The 14,334-nt window shown below is 42.8% G+C and overlaps 1 protein-coding gene across 1 annotated transcript in view; it reads right to left on the bottom strand.

Annotated features, from left to right (window-relative positions):
* Positions 1 to 14,334, bottom strand: part of LOC308088536 (neural-cadherin) — a gene marked incomplete at both ends in the record, with an annotated part of 375,895 nt that overhangs the window by 80,553 nt on the left and 281,008 nt on the right. Inside the window, 2 exons of the mRNA XM_080433011.1 lie at positions 12,046 to 12,050; positions 12,340 to 12,617. Coding sequence (XP_080289137.1) covers positions 12,046 to 12,050; positions 12,340 to 12,617 — 283 coding nt within the window. The remainder of the gene's footprint in view (positions 1 to 12,045; positions 12,051 to 12,339; positions 12,618 to 14,334) is intronic.

Genomic DNA, 14,334 nt, shown 5'->3' with positions numbered 1-14,334 from the left:
TATTACTTCTTTACTCTGTTCTGGCCCTTACATTTTAGGCCTCATTTAACTCCCTCTGAAGCTGTGGAAATGCAGTTAAACACTGTGAAATACACACGGCGCCGATTCACACATTCACACACACACATACACACATGCACGAACACACACACACACATACACACACACACACACAATGTTCTTCATCGCATGCAAATCAACTCATTTAGAACAAGCTCTCATTCTCTGTCACTCTCTCGACCGCCCATTTTCTCTTCCTTCATTTCCATGCTTGCTCGTCCATCGTTCTCTCTCCCTCTCTCTCTCTCTCTCTCAATCTATTTGTTTTCTGCTCTCAGACGGTGTTCAGCCATCCTTCTCCAGCAACCCTCCAGCCATCTCTCTCTCTCCGATGCAGATGTTCTCATTAGTGACAGTACCGTGGGGGAAAACACCTCATCACTGGAAACACAATCCTCTTTCTATCTCAGTGCTCACACTCTTAACCCATTAATACCTGGAACGCATCTGTGTTTCTTTAGGCTATTCAAAAATAGCAGATATACAAGCTCATAGCGCGGCACCGAGTGCCGCGCTACAAGCTTGTATATCTGCTATTTTTGAAAAATCGTGAAAATATTTTTTTTACATTTTTTTCCGAAAAACTGTTAGGATTTAAAAAATGTTTAGAAGCGGCCTCAGGTCTTAATGGGTTAAACCCCCCCCTTCTCTCTCTCTTCCTCCCTGCACTTCACCTCTCACTTCCTCTTCCAACAATCACCCCCCCCCCGATGTGGCCATTGAATCGACACTCTTTGAAATGGGTCCTCTTGTTTCGGAATATACGCCTCCCTTCTTCTCTTTCTCCTTCTTCTTATTGTTTGACTGTGTGTGCGTGCGTAATGTTTGGTGCAACCTTTATACCCTTCCTCTCGCCGGGACCCATTGTATTCATTTGACAGAATACAACATTCCCTTTGATTCAACTTCCTCTGTTCCTGTGTTCCTCAAACCCCACCACCTCCTCCTCCTCCCGTCCCAGCTTCTGCCCTCTTCTTCCACATTCCTCCATTCGGTACCCATTTGCTTGCCAGGGCTTTCTTTCCTTCGACGTGCTTTGTGCGCACGGCGTACAAAGCCAACGCTCCTGTCACCCCCCAGCCTCTTCACATTGTGGTACTCGCTCGATGCACAGCAACAATTCTCTCACTCTCCCCCCCCCCCCCCCCCGCACCTGTTCTTGTCACTGAAAAGATTGAATGCACACTTTACATGATCCAAACATATGCACACACAGAGAGAGACTCACTTCTAGGCAATGCCACTCCTACAAGGCAATCCCAACGCTCGAACGTTACAATAACGAGTTTTTCATTGGCAAGTTCTTATGCAAACTCCAAGCTCTCTCGACCGGTTATTTCTCGCACTTCATCCCAGTCATGCTACTGCCCCCATCCCACACACACACACACGCTTGCACGTACACACAAACACGGATTTACATGAGCACGCATGTGCATAAACAGATCTGATCTGTGTGCTGTAGACATTGTTCATATTCCAGCCTTCCCTTGCTATTTCTCTGCCCACATCCAGGAATGAAAGAGGAGACATCCGGACACACACACCCACACACACACACACACACACACACGCGTGCGCACATGTGCTGTAGCTCTCATCTTTATTAGTTCCCCTCAGACCAGATTTAGCATTCTGTCTGCATGTGTGCGGTGTGTGTGCATGTAGCCTATGTGTAGGTTTGTGACACAAGATTCTCCACTAGCAGAACCAATGACAGCATGCTCTTCCTTTACAGTATTTGCATGGCTGTCAGGTACCGTAGGAGACTGCTATAATTACTGATACCAGACTTTGTGTGAGTGTGTGTGAGTGTGAGTGTGCGTGCGTGTGTGTGTGCGTGAGCGCATGTGTATGTGAGCGCACCTGTGTTTGTGTGAGTGCGCGTGTGTGTGCGGTGGGTGTGCGTATGTGTGCGTATGTGTGTGTGCACACACTCTTCTATAGCATGTTGTGTGATATTGTTCTGTGTGTTTGAGAGAATGTTTGAAAATGAAGAAACTAACAAGAAAAATAACACACATCCTCAAGATTGTGTGATACAATGTACATATTTGTGGGTGTGGATGAGTCACATGTGTATGTAAACATATGTGCCTGCAGCTACATCATCCTAATACTCAAAGGAAATAAGGAATAGTTTTAGCAATAAGAGCCAAGCCCTACAATCCTCTTTAGGCAGCTTTGTTTGCTCATTCCCAGTCTGGTGGGGATTGAATTCGTTACCACTGGAACAGTGTGCCTAATCTCGAAATCCCATTATTAATCCCAGGCCCTTGATTATCTATGACCTTGCAATCTCTGACTGCAGTCTGTGAGTGAGTGAGTGAGCGAGCGAGCGAGCGTGCGTGCGTGCGTGCGTGCGTGCGTGCGTGCGTGCGTGCGTGCGTGCGTGCGTGCGTGCGTGCGTGCGTGCGTGCGTGCGTTGGATTTAAAAGCTATTTACACTTTCAAGATATTTAAAATACAGCAGAAGGTACAGTACAGTATGAACCTCAGTGTGCGTTTTATAGTGCCTATCTCCACAGTACAATCAAGTGTTCATTTAACTCTTCTGAGTTAAATTACAGGATTTAATTGTGTGTACTATAGCTTAATAATAATAATAATAAGAACAATGGAAAAACTTGGTATCTAGTACTACAGTATTGTTCAGGCCAGCTGAAACACTGTCAACCCATCAAATTATCTATTACTGTAAATGATTCCCGGGATGAGGACAGAGCAATGGCTCTGTCTGGGTCAATGACTAGTCTAAGGATGCATTCGAAAGGCTACATAGAATTTATGTCTGATAAGTGTTCTTACTAGAAAGTCAGCTATTTTAAAGGAATAATTCCTCAAAGGTTAGGTAATTCTGTTCTTCTCCGTGCCTCGAGAATCCCACCATGCAAATATTCAGTTGAAAGCAGTGAGCTGGTTTCTAAATGTAGCTTATTAATGAATAAAATGTAGCTCTGTTTTGTTGTTAGGAAGCATGATTATGATTAATATAGGGTTGTGGTAGGAGAAAAGAGAACAGATAGAGATTTAAAATCCTTCGTATGGAGAGAGGGGGGAGAGAGAGAGAGAGAGAGAGAGAGAGAGAGAGAGAGAGTGAGAGGCAGTTGTGTAAGTGTGAACCATATGTGAAGTTGGCTGTGTCAGTGAGCTGTACACGAGAGATTTGAAATGACGAGGGGAGGTACAACACAGTCTACAGCTGGCATGAGGGAGAGAGAGAATAGGTATAGGAGGGCTTGGAGACACTGACTCATTGGCAGATTGTGGACATTCTGAAAGCCTGTGTCTTTGTTGGGTATGTGTGTGCAGACACAGGTAATGTTACAGAGTATTGAAAACAGCCTGGGAACACACATGCGGACAGACAATCTTTTAGAGTCAAGCATACTCAAAGCATACTATACCAACATATTCCATGGACAGGTCGCACGGACAGAAAAAAATGACTGCTACACTTTTGTCTTACTCTGAACCAGTTACCTCTCTCTCTCTCTCTCTCTCTCTCTCTCTCTCTCTCTCTCTCTCTCTCTCTCTCTCTCTCTCTCTCTCTCTCTCTCTCTCTCTCTCTCTCTCTCCACACAACCTACTGAGCTAAGGAGTTACGCTAGTAAACACCAAGAAATGTCGACTTGCATTGTAGTTTATACTCAATAAATGCATACAATTCTTGTTTTCTTTTCTGTGAATCTCTTAGTTACGCTAACATTGTTCTTATGATAAATTGTGTTCATAGAAAAAAATGTGTATGCTACCAGAAATCAGACACTGTTCTCCAGCTTGCAGTAGAACATTTCTGGAAATCAATCGAGGTAGGGAGCTGAGAGATTGGCAGAGTGCAATAAACCAGCATTCAAGACCAGTGCATATTCCCACAGGACGTCAAAAAGAAAAAAATAGCAGTTGAGATATGTAACAGTCAGCTGCAGAGAAAAGGAATGGTGGACCAAAACGCAAGGAGAAATGTAACAAAGACATTGTGTTACTGTAATGACAATTACTGCTGTCAGGCCTGAAAATTAGGTTGATTCTCAAAAGGCTAACAGAAGGAACTAGTGTCACATCATTACATCAAGAAAATACATAATAAGGTGATTTCTGGCACTTACTTTTGTTCACTCAAAGTGACTGATTCCTTGATAAATAGATTGATGATACAGTATGTAACAGTTAAAACAGGGAACCTACACAGTAATACACCTCTACAGGTAGGAGAGAGGAAAACCAGATATGTGTATGTTTAATTGTTTACCATCCATTTTCAAGTCAAACCTTTCAGAAGGAGAAGTGAAGTTGTGAAGTTGCCATATACACTGGCATCATGCAGGTCAAGTCAATTTAATTCTATATATAAAGCACATTTAAAAACAGCTAAAGGCCGACCAAGTGCTGCACAGCATGAACATTATTAACACACATCAAATTTAAAACACAAAAAGCATACAAATCCAAACAGAAAAACAAATAGCTGAGGTTAAAAAACAAAACAGTGGGAGTTTACAAAACACATAAAAAAGTGTCCAGACATTTCTCCATGAAGGGCGCGCTCCCACCAAGAGTTGGCTGGCCGCTGTTTGCAGAATCTGCCAATGCATTGTCAATGTAAATGCGTTGATTCACGCAAGAGCAGATTTTTCCGCTTGTCGCGCAGACCTTGCGTTTATCTGCTCTCCGCGACTAAGCATAAAACTGCTGGAGGCAGGCGCTGATTTTCTCCCTCTGTCCAATCGGGTGAGTCGAAGGCGGACCGTCTCAAGACTCAGGAAGCAACATGGTGCTCAAGGCAGAAGGCAGTGAGGGCTACGGGGAGGGTCCTGAAAGTGAGTGACAGGCGCGACACTCCCGTTTTTTAGAATCCGCTGGCTGCAAAAAACTGTGGCTGCGCACAACCTGCGTTTAACAGCGGCCAGCCAACTCTTGGTGGGAGCGCGCCCGAAGGCAGCAGTTTTTTTTTAAAAGGTCAAGGAAAACAGGTGCGTTTTAAGTCTGCTTTTTAAAACATCCAAGGAGGGTGCAGACTTGGAGACACAAATTTGGAGCAGCGACCAAAAAGGCACGTTCACCTTTCAACTTCAAGCGGGTGCATGCGTGGGACTTTGAGAAGCTTCCGATCTGCTGATTTAAGAGACCAAGTGGTGTCTGGGGGAGCTTTAAAAACAAAAAAATTAAATAAATTCTGTATTGAACAGGAAGCCAGTGAAGGGAAGTAAAATGAAGAATGCAAGAAAATCAAGAAATTGACAGTGCATCTCATGTCCCACGTGTATGTGCAAGCACAACAGGTTTTGGTAATGGATTTCAATCCAGTGTTGCATTGATATTCTGTTACAACACAGTAGGATTGATAATAAATATCTAGAGTCAGAGTGGATCTGGCAATTTCCATCAAATGCATCATTTTATGTGCCATCACTTCCTTATACAGATGAAAAGAGTAACAAGACCCAGGTCAAAACCTAGTATTTGGCTGGATCGTGTATGAAACAGCGGAGAGCTTTTAATTTGAAATGATGGATACAGGAAGCAGCGACAAAACTTAATTAGCTATATGTTAATTTTTTCATGTCATCCCTGCAGAGCTTTGGTCGTTCCAGTTCAATAGATCATCCAGGCTGACGGGAAGGGTTGGAGATACTGTATGTAAACAACCATGGCTGCACAAGTAGCAATTTTTCTTAAAATAATAAGAAAAGGTTGGTTATTGGAATAAACTACATAATATAGGCTGGAAGGACGATAGCTCCGCGATTGGCTAGTTCGTTGTTTGGCCAACCGGCCGTCCAATGGTGTAACTTCATCAGTTATTCAGTGAATCAGAGACATTTGCATTCCTAGGCTGGCCCAGCTGCTGTGATCCAGCCCCCCCCCCTCAAAAAACAAAAGTAAGAATGTGCATGTGTATTAGAGAAGCAGAGAACATGGGATTCAGGGATTATGTTTAGCTTGATTACAGCCAGTCGCTGCATCCAGCCGGCCAGGCAGCTTCAAATCCTGCCCTTTTCACGGTCTGCTTTTAATTAAAGAAAGAAAAAAAAAAGAAAAATTAACAAGAAAGCTTAGCGGAGCAGTCTGTGACGAGAAAGCACATTCATATATTTGGACCTATTGCTAGGAGGCTGCACAGGTGTGTGTGTGTGTGTGTGTGTGTGTGTGTGTGTGTGTGTGTGTGTGTGTGTGTGTGTGTGTGTGTGTGTGTGTGTGTGTGTGTGTGTGTGTGTGTGTGTGTGTGTTCGTATAATTCCGCCAGGATAAAAATGTATTCAAACATCTTAGGAAATGAATACAAGTAACAGCTGCTGCTGCGTTTTCAGTGTGTGTGTGTGTTTGTGTGTGTGTGTATGTGTGTGTGCACCTCACACCCACACATGCACACGCTCGCACACGCGTGTGCGAGTGTGTGTGGGTGTGAGGTGCCTGTTGTGTCTGCTGACTATGAGAGTGGAACAATTCAAAATTCATGTGCACCTCAAGCATGTACATGCCTGCCTAGTTAACATAGTTAAACTAGTAAGGTGTAGCAGCAGGTACTGAACAATATTTTTTTTGCCCATTTTTTCTCCCAACATTTGTCATTATACCAATTGATTCCTCGCCACACACATTTCTGTGTTGTCACTGCTGTTGTATCCTACTGACTCACCTGCCAGTGAGGAGCCCCCACCGGGAGGAAGTAGAGCCTTTCCTCCTACTCCTCCCGCCCAACATTCCCTGCTGACAGGTGCCGCCCCCAGCCCGTAGGACAAGTAAGACACGCGAACGCGGGAAGCGAACGCCAAAATGTTTTAATAATAATGAAAAGAAATCATCTAAAAAAAAGTAACCAATAAAAAAATATATAAAAAATAGAAAAAAATTCTGCGTTAAAAGGAGCATCTTAGACAAATACAAATTCACAAAAAGAATACTTTGAATGTTTTTGAACAATTCAACAAAGTGTTTGAAGTGCCTGTTTCACCCACTTCCGGGGGGCGGAGCCAAAATCCGAGCCCGAAGTATTTGTTCGTAGACCCCCACTTAGGGGGGGTAGAAAAAGTTTCGGAGCGATTCGGGCACTTTTCATTTAACATGGGGTTTCAATGGGGAGTTTTTAGGAGCCTTCTCCGGGGCGTGGCTTCCGGGGGAAGGGGCGGGCTTAAACGCAACCTTGACAGGTGTGATCAGTTTTCAAAGACCTTTCATTTGATGTATGGTACGTCTATATTGGACATTTACTTGGCTGCACACAGGGCTGAGGATTTGAGCCACACATACTGCACACAGAGATACAGAGACATACTGCACACAGAGATGACACAACCCGAGCACGGTTTCATAGTAAGCTCCACTTGCGCGCCTCCTTCCGCTGCGTTCGCAATTATATGCAATGAAAATGATCAGCCTCCCCACCCGGCTTCCCTCCCCCAAACCCAGGCCAATTGTGTTCGTGTTGACGCTCGACAAAGCCGAATGCACCACGGTGGATTCTAGCCCACAACCTCGCCACCCCGCCACCCGAGCGCCTAGGTATACTGCACCATTGAACAACATCTACCTACGCTCGACCCCCCCCAAACAGGCTCAAACAGTCCATACGTCATAACTGGATGTGACGTTTTCGCAGATCGCTGATCGGCCTTAAGTACGATGTGATACGATGACTGTTCGTCACCCAGACTAAAGAAAATGGAAGTGGAGCTCTCCGTTCGTTTTTATATACCGTGTGAAAAAACGTGTTTTTCCCTATTCTGGCCTAAAATGACCGGGGGAAAAAAAGAGAAACGGAATCTGCGTCATGATTCATGAATCCGGAACCCGGTGAGTCTGAAGGAATCAGAAAGCGAAACTGATGATGAAAAATAAACAGAACAGCGCGATCACAGTAAAAAGTAAAAACTCGGAATTTCTCGTTCTGGCACTGAGGGCATTCAGAAAAAACTCTGGATAACTCGGGGCTTGGCACTGAGAGAGTTAATACTTTGCATTTGACGGTAACTAAATGAACCACTTAAACCCCATATGGTTGAGCGGAGTCCGTCAGGGCTCTATACTAGTATCTTTTCTGTTTTCTGTTATTGTGGGGAAAGCTTTCGCTGAAAATAGCCAATCGACAACTGACAACGTGTCGCATCGCTGGGGTTTAAGTGGTTAACTGTATCCTACTACGGACATGGTTATCAATTTATTTTAAATTAGTTAAATGGAATGAATTCATAGATATTTCAGAACTGTCAACAAATATTTAGATATAAAATTGTAATGTTTAAGCAGCACTATGTATGTTTCCTCTTCTACCCCGGATTTGAACCCTGCCATTTTTATCATTGAGCTAATGGAGCCGGCCTGCTTGCTCAGGGATGAATTGAATTTTTACCAACAGGTCAAAATGTCTGTCAGATCCTGTGTCTAGGTGAGACATGACCTTTGACAATAGAAGAGCAGGGAGACGAAATACAACCACCCCGATTGTATAAGTTATATTGTTTTAACATACTCTGCCATACAGATTGGATACAATTACATTTGTTTTACATTACATAGTGAGGCTTATGCTAGAAGCCTTAAATTCCAATTTCGGCAACATAGAACTGTTTCTCGGTACTAAACCATTTCGATCAGTCCATTGCTAGCCAGAGTTAACATTTAAGAAAACCTGGTAGCGATTTTAGTTGATACTAGCACACACTTCTTACAGCAATTATTGATGCCAACATTAACTGATTGTTAATGAAGTCTTTTACAAACCCTATTATGCGCTCAAAATATATTCTTTATTTATTGTGAATTGTTGGTGGAATGCTGTCCAGAATTGGACACAATGTCATCAAACAAAGTGAATTAAGTAGGTCAAAATCCTATATGGCCTCTGCCTACAGTTTAATCAAATTACCCACTATTCATATGAAAATTGGAATACTATATTAGGGAAACACCTGTTTTTGCAGAATTTTGCAAACAGCTTAAGTGAACTATTTCTTTAATCACAGTACAAACAATAACCATACTATTTATTGTGTACAATTATGGATACAATTATAGTAGCGCCTGGAAAACAAGTATAAAGATTGGCTCCTTATTTAGTCATACAATTTTAATCTTGTGTGGAGCTGCAGTTGAGGCAGTGATAAAAGCTTCCATTACGCACACTGGTGTTTCATTTAATTGGTTGCAGATAACACTTCACTTCCACCTTTAAAGATCCAAGGCTGAAGACACATGGAGATTTAGGGGTAAATTAAGGTGCCTTCACACCAGATGCGATAAATATACAGCGTTGCCGTAATCAGGATTTAACTGACATTTTGCGAATTTGGTCATGGCAGCAACAGCGATATGCGTGTCCCCAGTGTGTTTGTTAAACATGGGGAAACAAGCAAGCATGCGTAAAACAAAAGAAAAGGAAGCGCTGCCTGGGTCCAATCACAGTGGCTCAAAACAGGTGTGCCATGCGTTGTGAGCTTGTAGATCTGCTATTTTCAAACTTTTTAGTACTTTTACTTTTGGTACTTTAAGTACACATTGATACGAATACTTTTGTACTTTTACTCAAGTAAAGTTTGCAACAGAGTACTTCTGCATCACAGCATTGATACTTTTACTTAAGTAAAACATCCGAGTACTTTTTCCACCACTGCTGATTTGTGCTAACATGCGAGAGAGAGAGAGAGAGAGAGTTTATTATTATTTCAAAGGGATGTAGAGCTGTCCATGGTGCTGAAAGTACACTAACTGCAACTATTATTGCAACAATCCAGAAAGCCCTGCAAAGCCCTTCAGTTATACCGTATGCTTACGCAATAAGCAGAACACCTACAGTCAAAACCTCATCTTTGATCCATCTAACATCCCTTATATTGTAAATAGTCCTGTCAAACTGAATTGCTTTTTCCGAAAATTTAAAGAGGATTTGGTTGGACACTGTGTCTACTAATGTATCCCAACACAGACCGTCTCTTCTTAAAGTGCCGTTCCTCCCTGTAAGAGGCTTTCAAAGTTAGCTCACCACATTTAGCTAATTATCTCATCAATGTCTGTTCACCGTTGAGAGATTTTAGACTCGCTTGGAAGGATTCCACAGGTTTTTCTTTTAAGTGGCTATGGGTTGCCTCCAACTCCCAAGTGATGCTGCAGCGTTGGCTTTGACACTGTACTGTACAAGAGCATTGACTGATGCAGAGTAGCAATATGATCCACTGCCCGGAAAAGTATATAATAGTCTTTCTCCCTATCAGTTTAACCCATTAAGACCGGGAACGCAGCTGTGTCATTTTAAGATTTATTTGGCTATCAAAAAAAGTGTGCCGCGCTACGAGCTTGTAGATCTGCTATTTTTGAAAAATCGTGAAAATGTGTGCACATCTTTGAATATATATACTTTTTAAAGCGAACATTTGTAACTCAAATCTTTGCTTCATGGGGGTCCCTGGAACTAAATATTTTGAGATGGGGGTCTGCGGCCAAATACATATTATTTTGGGGGTCCTTGACATGAAAAAGTTTGAGAACCACAGATATAGAAACATACGTTTTAAAACTGTATGATTTAGAAGACATGATTGTAGAATCCCCAGAAGCAAAGATTTGAGTTACAAATGTTTGCTTTAAAAAATATATATATATTCAAAGATTTGCCTACATTTCAAGATTTAAAAAAAATTGCAGATCTACATGCTCATAGCGCGGCACCGAGTGCCGGGCTATGAGCTTGTAGATCTGCTATTTTTGAATAGCCAAAGAAAACAAAAAAAATATTTCCAGGTCTAAATGGGTTAAGAAATTGAAGGATATTCCCTTGGAATTCAATCACTGATCCACAGAAGAATTCTGAAATGTTGTAGTCTATTTTATCTGCCCGATGGCCTCACATGCAATACCAGCATCAGCATGGGTCTATCCTTACATGTAACAGGAGAGCGGAGTTGAGATCAAAGTCCCAATGGGTGAAAATAAGCCCTCTATAAAACAGTTTCTCTAGAGCGAGAGAGGTGAAGGGCTCATTGGAATTAACACCCCCATGACGAGGTTTCAAAAGTAAAACTAACAGGGCAACTTGAGCAGGTGTCATCCTCCGTCCCCCGAGGCACACATGGGGGAAGTCAGAGGTTAAAGACATTCCCACTCAAAAGAAGGTAATTTAACCGCTCTGGTTAGTGCTACAACATCAAAGAGGTTGGGGCGAGAGACAGAGAGAGAGAGAGAGAGAGAGAGAGAGAGAGAGAGAGAGAGAGAGAGAGAGAGAGAGAGAGAGAGAGAGAGAGAGAGAGAGAGATATCAGTGAGGGCAGTAGAAAGAGACAGATGAGAGAGAGAGAGAGAGAGAGAGAGAGAGAGAGAGAGAGAGAGAGAGATACTCTCCAATTAGAGATGAAACTGAAATAAAAGAATAACCAGTCATGTTAAACGAGGTTACAGCTTCAGCTCTGATCTCTGAAAATATTATGTCTCAAACACGCACGCACGCACGCTCGCACACACTCACTTGCACGCACACACACACACAGTCACCCTATGCACAATGGAGACAAATTTACCCCTTGCAGTCAATGTTCCCTCTGACAAAAGCACGCGCCTTTTTACCAAATTACTCTCTCTTTGCCCTCTCTCAACTCGATTGCTGGCCTCACAAAGTCCAAAAGTAATTCAAGGATTTTTGACTCGGCTGGTGGCAGGCAACAAAGACGAAGAATACAAATAGTAGTTTGTAAATCTTTTGTATGAGATAGTGGTTCTCAAAGTGGGGTGTTATGGTGTAACCTATAACCAACATCTACTGACTGCATTTTCACTGGCAATTGTAATTATTTGGTTTGTCAAGTCCATAATAATACCAGTCAGTCATAAATTAGCAATAAAAATAAATAAATTGGTCTCTGAACAAATTTCACAGGTCCATTAGGGCGCAAGTCGATCATAAAAAAACAAGTCAGAACCAATCAGGTCTCTAGAGATTTCAACGGTGTGTTTGTCTGATCAAATGAATATCAAATATCTAAATATTGAATCAACTAACTTAGGCTGGGGTGCACACAAAAGCCAGAGTAGATGTTAAAATGACCCCAGAAGTGTTTTATTCAAATACCCCCTTTAAGACGCGATGCTTTAATATCAATATTGAGGCAGGCGTCAAGCTAGGTTCAACACATACTACAAAAATGATTAGCTTTAGTCAGGTTTAAAGCCTCAGAGAACCAGTTGTACACCTGAGGCTTTGTTTCTGTTTGGACATATTTTAATTACAGTCATTATAATATTTCCCAGGTTCGTGCTCGAGGCACATTCTAATCTAACCTACACACACACTTACCTGTAGCCGCTCTGGGTGTCCACACACACTCCTGCGTTGAAGCAGGGGTTTCTGGGATATGCAGCGCAGGGCTGGTGGGAGTGCTCTCTTCCCATGCAGCCGCACACGGCCGTGGACTCCACCGCCACCGACACAAGACTCATGCTCCCACAATCCACCACAGTGGGCGTGTCCCGCACGCTCAGAACGTTGGTGCACCCGCCAGAGCCGGCGCAGTCTGAGCTGGGACACTCGTCCGCCCTCACCTGAGACACGTTGACCTGCAGGAAGGACTGCAGCTAGATGGAAGGACAGGAGGAGAGAGGAGGGGACAGAATACAGTAAATATACAAATAAACATGAATTAATTAAAGAAATCAAAATCAATGTTTAAGTTTGTTTATCACATAATATGTCTTGCAGAGTTGATTTTAATGCTGATGACACATCCCTGCACCCGGGGGTTTATACTAATGTTCCATCCAATTAAATGCTTTCATTAAATTCTCATGTCCTGCACCATCCTTCCTATATTAAAATGGACTGACAGATACAGAGATCTCTATACATGGGCATAAACGGGACACAGGTAGACAGACAGATACAGATATCTCCATATATGGGCACAAAAGGGACGCAGACAGACAGGTACAACGGGTACTCTGACAAAGCCCCCGACACTATGACTCAGACATATTGGTCGGCACTCGGCAGTGCGACGTAGGTGTTCGGGCCGCGTAGTGGCCCGAACACCCCGAACTAGTTTCTATAAATGATGTCAGTTGCCAACTGCTATTCTTTCTTTGAGACACACATGCAGGTATTTTGTGGTGTGGCCAAATCCACCATTGTCTTGGAGGTGCAAACGACACCGGCATACCAGCATTGTGTTTGTGAGACAGATCGTATTTCTGTTGTAGCGCAACATCTGGGACCTGCAACAACCACCATCTTATGAAAAATGAAGATGGGACGCCCAAACATCCGTCAAGTCAATGGCAATGCTTTTCCTCTGGCCACCAGGCTGCAGCAGTAACCTACAAGGAGAAGGATGCAGCAAATGTATGTCCGGGACTTGAACCTGGGTCTCCCACATGAGATCAATTTCTACCAGTCATCCAAGAGGCAATCCCCGTTTGGCCAGTGGAGATATTGCACTTATGAGCTTCAGGTCGTACTACTTGTGAACCAGTAGGTGTCCTACCTACGTATAAGTATAGGGAGGCCACCTCCAACCACTGCAGTTGTACTAGTTATATTGTATTAACATTAACGGGTTGCAGATTTAACAAGCAATAAATTCACACTCATTTGCACTCATCATTCTAAAACAAGTGACCTCAAATAAAACACCTGACAACAGTGCATTAATTGACTGTGATTTCCTAATAGGACTACCATAGACTATGTTCTGTAACATATAAACACCTCAATTAGAGCAGTGTAAGTGGCTGTCAACCTTTCTGGTTCAACAGCAGGAGAGACACATAATTACTTTGGACACCATTGTAAGGCTGGGTGGCAAGATAACTGGGGCATGAGAGTGTGCAGTATTAATGACACGACTGCACTGTCACACAGTGAAAACTTGCTCATAAGATCAGAGCAGATTCAGATCAGCACACCCTCTGTCCTCTGACAGACGCAGATACAAAGAGGCCTTATCTCATTTGTCCCACATATAGCACTTAAAAACACACATACACACACACACACACATGCACACGCACACGCACACACACACACACACACACACACACACACACACACACACACACACACACACACACACACACACATATATACACAGTGGTATCAAAATGTACTTAAAGTACCAAAAGTAGAAAGTACTCATTATGCAGAATGTCCCATTTCACAAGTTTACAAATGTATAAAATGTATACAAATCTTTTGAAAATAGCAGATCTACAAGCTCACATTGTGAGCTTGTCGATATGTATACAGGGCTGAAGTGGTTAATGCATGTTTTCATAATAATCAAAATCTTCAAAGTAA

Source organism: Gymnoscopelus braueri (genome assembly GCF_963280865.1).
Source record: "Gymnoscopelus braueri genome assembly, chromosome: 1".
NCBI classification, from domain to species: domain Eukaryota; kingdom Metazoa; phylum Chordata; class Actinopteri; order Myctophiformes; family Myctophidae; genus Gymnoscopelus; species Gymnoscopelus braueri.
Note: the sequence above shows the minus strand (reverse complement) of the source record. Positions and strands in the feature narration are given on the sequence as shown.